This window comes from Amyelois transitella, chromosome 11, assembly GCF_032362555.1.
Source record: "Amyelois transitella isolate CPQ chromosome 11, ilAmyTran1.1, whole genome shotgun sequence".
In the NCBI taxonomy this organism is placed as follows: Eukaryota; Metazoa; Arthropoda; class Insecta; order Lepidoptera; family Pyralidae; genus Amyelois; species Amyelois transitella.
In genome coordinates this window covers 8,895,707-8,910,075 of record NC_083514.1, presented here as the reverse complement: position 1 = coordinate 8,910,075, position 14,369 = coordinate 8,895,707, and the positions used below count along the sequence as shown (strand labels likewise).

The window sequence follows — 14,369 nt, the reverse complement described above, 5'->3', positions numbered from 1 at the left end:
TCCTATAGCTTGAAGCCTCGTAAAACCATGGGTAGTAGTCGAATATTGTACAAAACAACCATTGCATAAGGACGTCTGCTAAATGTATTGATGTAAATACCTGCTTTGCAGTAATATCATTGTTTTTGTTTTAAAATCAAATTTGATAGTCTATACTGGATATAGACGATTCGGAATACGTATATAATAATCTAAATTGAACGACGGTCGGTTCACAATAAGCATTCCAGAAGACTTAATTTCTTAAAATAAAATTAGAACAATATTCGAAATTCGAATTTAAATGTACCTACTTTTCTCAATTAATTTTTCTTCGGAATTATTTGCAGGAAATAACCAGATATGACAGGGTTTGTGCACGAAAAAATTAAAGCCTGTCAATTGCGATTAGCGACATTGATTTAATATTTTTCATAATACTTCCAAAAAATACTTTAGAAAAATATATATTCAAAGCATATAAATAAAAGGTAATGATATATTTCCTTAATAAATGCATTTCATTAAAATTTATTTGAAACGTGCTCAAATTTAATTGAGCTAAACAAAGACGTTTCTTTGAGAGAATATTTCACTGCTAATTTTCACTTCAAATATTATATATTATATTTTATAAGGCTATGTAGTAAATAATGAACTAAATCTTGTTTAAAATATTATGTTACCAAAATAGAGCTTTTTACTAGTGGGAAAGTTAATTTCTAAAGTTTATTTGTCTGAAACATGAAAATAATGAAAGGAGGAGGAGAGGAACTTGTGTTACAAGATACGAGTTGGGCTAGTATCTCGTAATCTCGTCTCTCCGATACTATATTTTATAATAAATACTTATATGGATTGGATAAACATCCAAGACCCAGGCCAATCAGGAGAGTTCGTTTTTCATGTCGTGTCACAGACAAGCGTACTGCGGCTTTTCCGCTAAAGTCGACAAACAACATTTTGCAACTTGAATTAACCGGAATCCGGTCTGCAGACCGCACCCAATGTAGGTGGAGTGCCATTAAATTTGTCTTGCAAAACTCGTTTAATTTCTTCACAAATCGGATCAAAGGTACCGAACCCACACACAAACTGGTTTTGATAAACAAATAGCCTACGTACTCACCTTTACTCTCCCGGTCAATAAACATTGGTTCGAATAATCTCGAAATTTCCAACGGCGCCGGCAAACAAAGGGAGATTTCAATTAAAAAGTTAATGTGTCTATTCCACGTACACCGGACTTTGCGGAGTTGTATGAAAAAAGTTTTGAACTGGACCACTTACCGTACTGTACGTACATTGTGTTTTTGCGGAATGAAGTCCAGTAGAAGTACAGGAAAATGTAGGTACGAGGTAATTGGAATTTATCGACAGAACGACAGAAACAGATAAACGGTAAAAATAAGATATAACTTTAGTACCTACATCTATGACAAAAATATTTAATACAAATTTGATTCACACACATTTGAGATAGTTTAAGTTCATTATTAAAATTTTATGAAAGTTAAAGTAAAAAAATAATAAACATTTCAAGTTCATAATTTATTTAAATATACATTACAAAAGAGTAAAGTCAACATAATTCACATAGGGATATTTACTGGGTTCAAAAATATATTCAAAATATTTTTTTTACATTTTGCTTAATATGGATATTTAACTTTTTTCATTGCGAAATGTTAAGGCGTCTACTAATATTTACATAAAAAACTTGATGGCACAAACAAACAAAATAATTTTAAGATACAAGGTGCATTTCAACCGATTGATATAATAATGTGGTGATTTCGTAACTCGCTCCTGCATTATTTTATTATATATTTGCTTTTATAAAAAAAAAATAGATGCTTTTCTATTTATACAATTACATTTTGATCTAAGTCCGTTGCAAGTTTCTTTATAATTTATTTTAATATACCGTTATGGAATGTAAAACACAGGTATATATTGAAATATATTTTTACTCCTGACGGAATGCCTCAAATTTGAACTTGTATATAAACTTTGAAGCAAATTTGGCAGTGCCTATTTCTCATAACTATATTTATTTTTTCAATGCTCGTTACAAAATCACGCGTTATTTTAAACTTTTGAATAATGATCAATACTTGTATAATATCAGTTCTGAACTGGTTACCTTAAAATATTATATTTTGTGCAAATCACAGTTATACTACACAGTTGATCACACTTTAAAGTTATAAATACTCGTATCTAGTACATTTAATATCAAAACACCATTTAAGGACCACTATCAGGGGATTTCTACTTAATCAAAATATTACAGTTTAAATCCGAAGAGCTGTTTAGATAAGCTGGCTAATTTAAAATGTGCTTCTAGTAATTACAGGTTATACTGATATATTATTCAATCAGATTTAAGAGAATAATCGGTTTCTTTTTGTGCATTTTGGTGAATATGTTTCAATCATCAAAAGGTCATGTGAATATTAATATAATATAAGGCGAGTAGAGCTCACTGAAGTTACATTTCTTATATGTATCTAACTAACGATCCAACCCGGTTTCGCATGGTTGCAAATATTCGGAATTAAATTACAAAAATCAGTTGCCCAACTCATTTGGGTTGGTTTAAAAACTCTAAGCTTAGAAACAGTGGCGAAGAGATAATTTTATACCTTGATATATTTAAATCTAGACTTGTTGATGGATTTAAAAGTAACATTCTCCATGAAGTTTATCTTTCTCCCCGTTGTTTATTCGTAAGGTTGTTTAAGGAAGGGCTAAATCTTTCTCAACCTGTTTCCATCTGTGCTGTTTTACGATGAAAATATAGCCCATAGTTAAGACTAAAGTTAGATTACTGTAAATTTTGTGGTTTATTATTTAACTCCATGATTTTACCAAACATGTTTATTTTTCATAATCGGCCATACCAGGAATGAAAAAATATACCTGAGATTATACATACATAAGGTATGAAACCTTATTTAATAAATAAATAAAAAACATTACAATTTTGTTGCTGACAACACGTTTTTCCTTCTTCCACTTTGCTATATAGTTTGGAGTGCATTGTGTGCATTTAAAAAATTACAAAATAAATAATTTTAATTGTCCAAAACGTACTTATGTTCTTTCCCCAAATAACTTTTTCTCAAATTGAAGTCACAACACTACGTAAATTACAAAAGTGTGCAAGTAAATACAAATTTGTTATTGGAAACCTATGTTTATATATAAATATTATATAAATTCGCACTTCTAACCATCCAAACATGACATATATCACAATCTAAACCAGAAAATCTAACATATAGATCTCTTATGTATAAGTAGGTACTATGTATTTAAACGTATTGCTTACATTGACTCACATTGATATTTTGACACTTCATATAATACAATTTCTTTATTATAAGACAGGCACTCTGAAATGTCTATAATAGGTACATACTAAAATCACCCCTTTTTCCTCAGGGGTAGGCAGAGACAGCTTGAACTTGCCCCCATACCCGCATCCAGGATTTCTTTTTTAGTATTCACCTTTTCTAGTCGTTCAAACTTGTCCGATGTTTTTCTTATGTTAATTTTTGGTTTTAAGTTTAAATGCATACATACCTACATATAATCACGTCTATATCTTTTGCGGGGTAGGCAGAGTCAACAGTCGAATAAAAACTTGTTTTAAAAGAACATTTTTAAAAATAAATTATTATGTTATTTAACGAAGTACGTTTTGAACGTGGCCTATCAGTCTTTTCAAGACTGTTGACTCTGTCTACCACTCAAGGGATATAGACGTACTTATATGTTTGTATGTATATTTAATCTATCTCTCTCTTTCTCAACAATTTGTTTCTGTTTTCTGAATGAAATTATACTTTATCTATAAAGTATTTAAAGTAACAGTATACAATAATATTTATTTTTAAAAACATATCTCATCCATGCCCACTCGTCATAAATAAAACATTGCATGCAACATATCATATGTTATCATATGCAAACATACATATGGTCACGTATATATCCCTTGCGGGGTAGACAGAGCCAACAGCCTTAAAAAGCCTGAATGGCCACGTTCAGCTATTTAGCCTAATGATAGAATTGAGATTCAAATAGTGACAGGTTATCATATGTTTCGTTCAAAAAAGAAGTATGGTCACTTACGGTGTTCATATTCTTAACCCTATGAGATTTTCGTTACCTCCTCATATTTGATCACTCACACAATCCCTGTTTCATTATTAAACATTTTAATATTTACAAAATAAAAGTATTTTCTATAATATAAAAACGTAATAAAATGACAGAAAAAAGATTAACCTACTTTTGAAAAAAACATATGTACTACTTCGTATCGTAAGTATATGACCTAATATGAATAGACTCAAACTTTCCACTTGCAGCTAACCGCATATTTCTTTTGCATCATTCACATTCATTAAACTTTTCGTACAAACTCATCGACGTAAGGTCCCAATTTAACCAAATCACGTTCGTCTGCTTTCATTCACCCTCTCAACATTTTAAATCAAAACTGTTAAAAGATACTTTAAACATTTTCCATTCATTTTTATGAATGAATGAATTGCTGAAATGTCATAGGTGTGTTTTTAGGATTGTAATTTAAAAACATAATAATTTCAGGGTCATTACAAGTGCAGACAAAAATATCTATTACGAGGTTATAAAATGGTTTGCACCACAATCGTACCGATAATTGTACTGTAACAAGGTATTTCATAGCTGTCAAATTTTCTAATAATCAATTAATCTAATATACTTTTAAGGTTTAATATTTTTACTTCATGTTGCATAAATGTTTTCATACCACCGCTATTATTTCTGCTAACGTCAAATTTGACGTATAAACCAGAGGAATAATGCAATTCACACTTACTCGTAAGAAACTTATTCTACTGGAGGCAGATTATGCTTATTGTAAATGGAAATCTTTTCTATTTTACAATGTAGTAAGTAGACATATAAATTGACTTCAAGTTATCTCTATTAAAGTACAAATCTAAGCTGTGGTATAAAACAATAAAAATGTGTGCTTTGAAAATTGAATTACGGACTTATTTTTGTTATTACATCTAAAGGTTAGTAATAATAAGCGTATTTAAATTCAGTAGTCAGTTTGAAGTGCGTAGTATAGACAATCAGTAAAAAATAAATTTATTCCAAAAATATCGGGATCTTTTTTTCTCATAGTTGGGAACGCCTCCAAAGCCGTACCTGCGAACAAGCACAAAATCATGAATGCATACTATTCCCAGCAATTACTACTTGGATTATTAAGGTTTAAATTAGAAAATAAAGGTCGTCTTTATGTTTATTTAAGAATATTTTCTCAGATTGGACATACAAGGGTATCTTGTGCTTACCGGTAAATCTTAACAAAGCCCTCTAAAGCAAATTGGTGGAACTACAACGCAGTCAATACACATTGTTGCGTGTCTACTCCTAATAAGTTCTGAGAAACTAGTTAGCGGAAATCTTTGCAGGGTTTAATTTAAATCATTAACAACATGTATTAATTTTGTTCTTAAACACTCAAATACCCATAACAATTTGTAAACCCTATAATTTTGATTCTTGAGGAATTTTAGGAATTCCTGTCTTACAAATCTGCAGAGAGTTTGGGAGGTCTATCCGTTAAACTGTCAGTCAACAGTCAGCCTCTTATAATGATGTATATTCTTAATCTAATATCATAATGTTTTTTTAATCATATGAGAGCATAGTCATGATAGTTTCATATATTTTCAATGAATATAAAATACGTAGGCTTAAATACGCCTAAATAAGCCAGGGCAAATCGCATGTGTGCCATAAATTCTTTAAATAATTTGGCACTCCGGTCTTATCATATATTTATGTGAGAATGGTAGCGCCTAGAATACTAAGCATGGTCCCAAAATAAAGTGTATATAGAGATAATGCTTTCTCAGTTAGGCACATTTGCCAACTTATTTATTTAATTGAGATTCTGATGAAAGTGACAGGTTGCTAGCTCATCACCTAAAAGTAGATTCTTGAATTTAATATAAGTCTTTTTTCCTTAGTTTTGAGAAACTACTTAAATTATATGTAAATTGTATGACAGTCATATATGTCTGTTTATGTATTATTCATAACTCGTTAGTATCATAATGCAAAACATAAAGATAAATATACGGGCTTAAGTAATTGAGCATGCATTCCAAAATCCGGGCTTAATACTTTCGATATTCAAACTTGATTATATTCGAAACTTTTAAAAATGTATATACTATAATTATATAGGTACTAAAACTATATGTGCCAGTGGAAAAACAGAAGTAGATTTTTTTTTAGTTCTATTCTTTCGTTATTTTCTAATGGAGTGTTGATAACTTAGCGTTAGTTAATTAGTTTACAAGACGTGACAGTACTATAGAAAAAGTTGTAACTATTTAACATTAGGTTTCCAACAAAATTATGAATTTTAAGTAAAAATAAAGTTTTCAAATTATAAACTTGGAATGGTTTTGGAAACTTTAATATGCAAAAAAAAAAGAGATTCATGCCAGCATCACCAAAGAAAAAATATGTAAATTTGTCTCACCCGTGTCATCAACCGTTAGAATTGACTCTGCGTCGGCGTCCCGTCGAATGATTCCTCGTTGATCAACCTCAGCTTGACCGACTCCCTCCTCAGGTTGTAACTCGTTGAAATATGACAATGCTTCACGTCCACCGTCAGAAGATCTTCATTCAACTCCACTCCACTTTTCTCCACGTCTGCTGCAGCACTAGGCTTCCTCTTGTGCCTAAACGAAGTCCCTCTCTGACTACTACTCCCTAAGTAACTGTCCGTAGTAGTATTTCCGTTAAACGTCTTCTCAGACTGCCCCACTCCCAATTGCTCCAGTTGAATATTACCTCTCAACTGAGCTGACGTGTCAATACACGGAATAAGTTGCTTGAACTCTTTCCGGAAATTTTCGTTCATCCATGCGTAAATAAAAGGGTTGTAACATGTCGACGACATTGCGATCACGTGCCCAATGAAGAAAATGAGAAAGTAGTACTTCAAATGTATCGCGTAGATATAATAGTCATTACACAAATTGATAACGTTCAAAGGGAGCCAGGACAAACCAAATATCGTTACCATAGCGATCAACATTTGATTCGTTCTTCGCTTCCTATTTTTATCCAACTCTTCTTTTCTGGAATTTTTACTAGCGGCTTTGGCTTTCGCCCGGTCATTCAATTTGAAACTGACACAGGTGTAACAGAAAGCTATCACTATGAACGGCAAAACAAATTGCATCACGGACGTCACAGATCCGAATATTCGCCTCAATTTCTCAGTCGGCCATGTCTCCTCGCAGAATCTCCCAATTTCTAGGTCGTAATAAGTCATGAATATTGCATACGGCATTGTAACCGTAATGGAAAAAGTCCATATCATAATAATAACTGTAATACAAGTCTCTATTTTCATTCTCGGTCTAAACGGGTATATTATTACAAAGAATCTATCGATAGCTATTGACATAAGTGTCAATGTGGATATGTATACGCTGCACCCTTGTGCGAAAGGCATTATGTGACATAATAGGGAGCCCCAACTCCAAGCGCCTCGGAAGGAGTAGAGAGGGGTGAAAGGGACGGCAAATATGCACAGTAGGATGTCAGAAAGTGCCAAGTTGCTAATGAACAAGTTGGTGACAGTTTGCATCGCCTTGTTTCTTATGACGACGAAACAAACGAGAACGTTTCCAGATAATCCTAGAACGAAAATTGTGGTGTATACGACGCAGAATATCGCTTGTACCCATTTGTTGTCGATAATGTTCTCGTAGCCCGCCGGCGGCAGGGGTAGCAAACTGTCCGCGGTGCCATTACCAAATCTTTCCGTGGCATTACTGGCACTAAAATTCAGTACTGAACTGTTCATTATTCCTTTCAGGTAGTTCAGGAAAAGAAGATAACAATTTATTCTTGGCTTTAAAATGACAGTTTTACGAGCTCAGTCGATGGAATTTATCGTTGGCAAAACCTGTAACAAAGGATTGTATTGTTAATGTTTATGTTTCCTCGGAAAGTTGGCGGTTAAATGTTTGTGTACTGAGACGTGTTTGGTGACAAAACAGCTGGAACGACGTTGGATTGTGGCAGTGATAAATTTAAACTCGACCCAAAGGAAACAGTGTCAGACAGTGTAAATAAAACCAGATTCCATTGGATTTATGTGTAAACATTTAATGATTGGAGCTCTTGAGCCATATAAAATTTTCCTTTGGAAACGTTGTGTTGTTTTTCTGAAAGTTATGCTTAAAAACACTCTTAAATACCATAACTCCTAAACAAACGAGAGTTAGTTTTATACATACGTTTTTATTCAACTCTTAATCGTAGTTAAAATCAAAATATTCACAAAAATTTAAAATATGTAGTAAGATAATATTCGTAAGCACCTAAACTTGAAATTTTAAAAAGAACGCTGTAAACATTTTCCGTAAACAGTCTTCTGGCTGCAGGCGTTTAGCAAAATGCTGGTAAACAAAATATTTGCTTTCCTGCTAACTTTGCACAACACGATCATATTTCAAACTAAGTAAAATGAAATACTGAAAATAAGAACGGTAGTTAAAATTTTCTGTGCTCAAAAAATGAACATAAATGAGATTTTATTTGTGACATATTCATGATTTACTAACCGTTATTCATTTCAGAGGTCAGACGGTAGACGCTTTGTGTAAACTGCCTAACCCAATCTAGAATCGTGGACATGAGAGGTGATGTAACTAGGACTAACCCCAGGAGGAAGAAAGATAATGGAGTCATCATCCAAATGACAAATGGAATGAATCCAGATGATCCAGAGCTACTAAGGGGTAATGGCTATTTATTTATCCATGCTAATATTATAAATGCAATTTAGAATACAACCACTATATATCTTTTCCATGGAAGTCGTAAAGAGCGACTAAGAGACAGACTTATATTTGGGATTCTTGCACGTAATGGGATGGCAACTTATCACCATTTGAATCTCAATTCCATTATACCTAAAGCCATACAGCTAGGCGTGGCATTTCAATTTTCTTTTCAATACCGTTGGTTCTGCCTACCCCGCAAAGGATATAGACGTGACTATATGTATGAATGTTATGTATATTATAAATGCTAAAGTAAGTTTGTTTGTAACTCTCCGTAACATCACAGTTTAATCATTCAACCAATCGGCATAAAATTTTGCATAAGTACGTATATACTGTGAACGGAGAAAGATATAAGATACTATTCACGCGGGCGGAGCCGCGGGTCAAAGCTAGCTTTGCCATATTTATTTAAGGACACTAATCAAAAGCGAATAAATAAATTTCATACCACGATGAGAAAAAAAGACAAATGAACGTCACGTGACTTAAACACATATCCATTACCAATCTGCGGTCTAATTACCCCGTTTCTATCTAAATGTGTTCTACGCATTAAGCTTAAATCCCCTTAAAACGTATCTAATTACAATTCGACCTTATTTAAATATAAATTAATGTTAATTTAACTGAGTAATTATTAATAGAGATGTGGTGTAACCCCTATTTTGGGATTAAGTAACGTGTCTTTAGAGAAATTAGATTTGTTGTTACAAGTTATTAAGGGATTTAAAGTACTACAACGCATTTCCATAATTATTATAGACAGCATCCACAATTACAAAGCACATTTATCCCTTGTCCATTGCAGAGTAGACAGAGTCGAGAGTTACAAAAGGCCACGTTTAACTGGACGGCTGAAGAAGTGAGACTTAAGGAAACTAAGATTTGAGAAACGACTTCTTAGATTCCAATATGACCTGCACCCGTAACATGTCACGTGTAAAGCTGTTTTTATCGCACGAAAACCTATCGCTGTCCCATTTCATGTCATATTAAAAAGCGAAACAGCGATAGTTTTTCGCGCGTATCCCTTCATATTCGTGTCGTAGCAGACAAAATGCAAATATGCGAGCCAATGGACCGAAATTTCTAGCAAAGATCTGATCAAGAGTACCCAAAACCGACCAGCTTGCATGAAGAGAGTTATGAATGTGGATGTAGTGAAAGAAGTGTGCAGGGATCGTGGCAAGTGGAAAGATACGGTCTCTGCTTAACCCTCCGGGAAAGAGGCGTGATAATTATATGCAATGGACCGAAATCCGAGGAGGAGAGAGAAAAATTAGAAGGCGGTTCCTAGGTCCCAACACACTTCTGTGGAGAGTGTTGGGAACGAGAACACGCAGAGAAGAGTGAGAAACGTACATTCAAACAACGTCAAATTGTGAATGTAAATTACAAATTCACAAAGAAGTGCGTGAACTGAACTATGCACATTTTAACAATTTCAAAAGAATTCGCAATAAAGAATGTAATTCAACAATGGTACGAGTATGATGTGTCAACCATGTGCTGCACTGCAAACAAACACGCCTCTCGATATTCAAATTAACGCGAAATCAGCACTCAAATTTGCATATGTATGGGGACAAATTCCCCGCTAAAATTGGCAAAGTTCCAGCCTATCACACATGATTGCAAATATGGCACTTATTTCCGAAGTTTCGGTTCGTTTGGGTCCCTTTTACGAACTATTTGCTATTGCCCGATGATACGTATTGTGATGTGCCTCGTATCAATAAACGATAGGCTTTCAGAAAAGTTTTCGAGCAAATGTATTGTCGGCGTGGAAATGTCGTTCGGAAATATGGTTTCATTTTTAGGGTTCAGTAGAAAGACGTTTTGTTGTGAACAGTTGTCTATCAATACGTAATCTCAGAGTCTCAGCACGACACCAGGCTTGGCAGAAAGGTACCTTAGATATAATACTTGATGGTAACACATCCCATACCCTTGTAGACATGAAACAAATCGTATTCGTGATAAAACGTTACTTAAGTCAGTTTAAACGTTAATCCTCACTGTCCATTTCAGCAAAGCTTATATCGTAGCACATACACAAAGAAGCTACGACACTTCGTAGCACGTAGATGCGGTTGCTACGAAATTTCGTAGCGCATTCCAAACAGTATTCGACCATTTCATTTCTTTTGACTTTTAATTAATCAGCTCAGAATCTTTGATTTAATGATTTGTTTTGAAGAGAATTTAATTCAAATTAATACCTAATAGCCAATCTTCATCGAATCCTAACCTCTTGTCATCTCGTATATTTATACGAGAGATTATTGCTTTAGCGATAAGTCCGCCTTTGTACCATCTATATCTGCTTTGTGTAGTTTTGTATGTTTTACTCTTATGGTGCAATAAAGAGTTTTATCTATCTATATAGCGGCTTAATTTCATACAATAAGTAAATGAAAGCCTTTCGCCGCCTTTTATTTCTCTAACGGAATTAAATTTCTGTCGCTTTTTCCCCGAGTTAATAACGCGGGGGATGTATTGATTGCATTGACATCTCGGCTTGACATTTGAATGAGGAAAGAGGTTTGTATTTGTTAAAAGGGTCACAAAGGTCACAGGACAATATACTTAATTAAACTCTTCACTTAATTCGCCAAGATACGAAACCGATGAAAAAAAAGTAGGCACGGTAAAATTCTAATGCATATTTATGCATGCAATACCCAAAAGCGAATGTATCCATTTATTTTGTTCGAATATAATTAATAATCTGAAGTTAAACAGATTTTCCCTCATGGGCGAGCGAAGATCGGAAAAATATCGTAAAATTTTATCTAAAATACAAAGAAATAGTAACAAATAATAAACAGAATCATTATTATATTATTATTATAAGTACGATACATATTAAGGTAAATGGTAGCAGTAAATTAGTACTTAAGGTTTAACGACTATCACGCCTAAATCTAATTAACCATAACTAATTAGCTATTAAGATGTTATCAGGGATCTGGCTAATCTCACTGAGTACTCAACATATTAGTTCGGAAGCTATAACACCATAAAACGATCGTAAACACGACGCCATCAAACCTATTGTAGGGTGACGATATGACCAATAGGCAGAAATTAAACTAAATAAAATAAAATAAAATCCTATCCAACTAATATTATAAATGCGAAAGTTTGTGAGTATGTCAAGATGTCAGTATGGATGTTTGTTACTCTTTCACGCAAAAACTACTGAACCGATTTCGATGATATTTGGTATGTAGGTAGCTGAAGACCTAGAATAACATATAGGCTACTTTTTATCCCGGAGTTCCCGTGGTATTGATAGGGTTTTCATGCGGACGATGTCGCGGGCGGTCTCTGGTATAATTATGAAACTAAAAATGACCTTTTAATTTATACGAGACTGTTTGCTTCGTTAACCCCGTAAGGAATAAAAACGTGTTTATATGCATATATGTAAGTAAATACGAACCTTACTTTGATATTACATACATATAACTTCTTTATACCTTTGGAGATAGACAGAGCCAAGAGTATCGAAAATATTGAAAGCCTACGTTCAGCCGCATGCTTAACTATGGAATTGAGGTTCTAATAGTGACAGGTTGCTAATCCATCACGTAAAATAATTAAGACATTCAATCCACAATAATAAAACTAAATAAAGTGAAAGACCCTATAAGGGCCTGCCACTAATAGAATAAATTTCTTATATAATAATAAATTAATAATTTCTAATATACTAATAATTTGCACGGGAAGGGAAGCAGCTAGCACACATTATGTTTTTTCTTAACTACCAGACCAGCATGAAAACTGTGATATTAAATTGGCATTGAAATATTTTAAACCCAGTGGTGACGCGGTGAACTTTGTATCCCCTTTTTAAAACTTCCACCTTCACTACACTTCTTAAGGAACCTGTATACCAAATTTATTATTTCTTAACCCACTGATTTGGGGAAAAAAAATAAAAATATTTGTGGAAACAAAGAAGGTTCAATTAAAACTGTTGCAAGTGAACAGTTGAAGTCTTTGTATGCACCAACAGGCTGTTCGTGTATATCATCCGAATCTGTACAGAATAGAATAGATTTATTTTCAAAATTGGTGTAAGGTATCACTTATTGACGTCACATCACTTAAATCTAATTATAACTACTACCGCTTCCAAAGCGCATGTGTAGAAGAAGTGGCGGAACAAACTATACTGCAGCATTTTCATCGGACGTCAATTTACAAACACATACAAGTACAGTATCTTAATCAGCTGAGATTTTGTTTGATTATGACAAAGAAAACTCATACTATTGTCGCTTCTATTTCAAAGCGGATAAAGTGTAAACTCCCACTTCCCCCATTTTTATAACCTTACCGATCGTATTTCTATGAAAAATGCCGTTTATGGCTTTAAAATGACTGCCATAACCATAAAATTGTACGGTCGACAAAAATCTACGCATTTATACTTTACTCGCGGAATGGTCATATTTTACGTATAAATTGAAACTAATGGTATAATCAAATATTAATATCACATGGAAATACTTTTTTTTTGTATTGGTATGAATTAAAGGTTATGAGTCTGTTGAATGTTCAGCTGAACGTGGCCTTTCAGTCCTTTTGAGATTGTTGACTCTGTCTACCCGGTAGGGATATAGACGTGACTATATGTATGTATTTCTTACGACAATTGAAAAGATACAGAGATCTTCTCAATGCAAAATCCAAATTAAGTGTACCTTGTCAATCATATTTATTATCAACTCTTACCAATACACTTCTTATTTACTTTGATTGTCATCTATAAAATGACATTTAAATACTGCTGTTGTAAGATTTAATATTTATATGTAGGTTCTTTAATAGATATGGACACCCTGCTACAGGCCTATATTTGGCTATATAGCCTAGTAGTAAAACTGACCTTTACGATATGCACGTGTGATCTTCAGACAAACACACATTTAGATGACCTTCCAGCCCTTATATATGAAGCTAATAATAATGAGACATATATAAACAAGCATTTCAACGTCAAAATATACATTAAAATCAATTAATACAACTATCATAGACATATTTCAGGTTATAATTGTTACACACAAAGGGATTTTCGGGTGTTCGATACTTACAAAAAAGCAAAGCGAGGTCGCGGCTAAATCCAGGCATAGACAATTTGCACGAAAAGAAAAAAGAGACAAAATGAGATTCGTTATTTAAAAAGGTACACTTTTTTAATTAAATATTTTGTTTTTGAGCTGTGAGCGAGGTGTTTTCGCTGAAGTGACATGCGCGGAGTGGCGCGGCGCATGCGCTTTAGGCCGGATAAGCGATGGCGGGCAATTATTCCTCTAAATTTCCGACTCATCGCGCCATATCGGAAATTTAGGGCTTGGCCTGCGACTGTTACATAGGCCTCGACATTTTTGCAAGTAATCGTGGAGTTATATTTTTTTAATGGTATTATTTTTTATGGTTTATTTATATTATACATAACGTACGATGCACGAAATACAA

The 14,369-nt window shown here is 33.6% G+C and overlaps 1 protein-coding gene across 1 annotated transcript; it reads right to left on the bottom strand.

Annotated features, from left to right (window-relative positions):
* Nucleotides 1-6,559: 6,559 nt before the first annotated feature.
* On the bottom strand, nucleotides 6,560-14,080 carry LOC106136696 (neuropeptide Y receptor type 2-like). Its single transcript, XM_013337323.2, has 2 exons — nucleotides 13,985-14,080; nucleotides 6,560-7,987 (listed from the first exon to the last, which is right to left on the bottom strand). Exon 2 carries the CDS (start codon nucleotides 7,883-7,885, stop codon nucleotides 6,560-6,562), a length of 1,326 nt encoding a protein of 441 aa, XP_013192777.1. The 5' UTR covers nucleotides 7,886-7,987; nucleotides 13,985-14,080.
* Nucleotides 14,081-14,369: the final 289 nt, after the last annotated feature.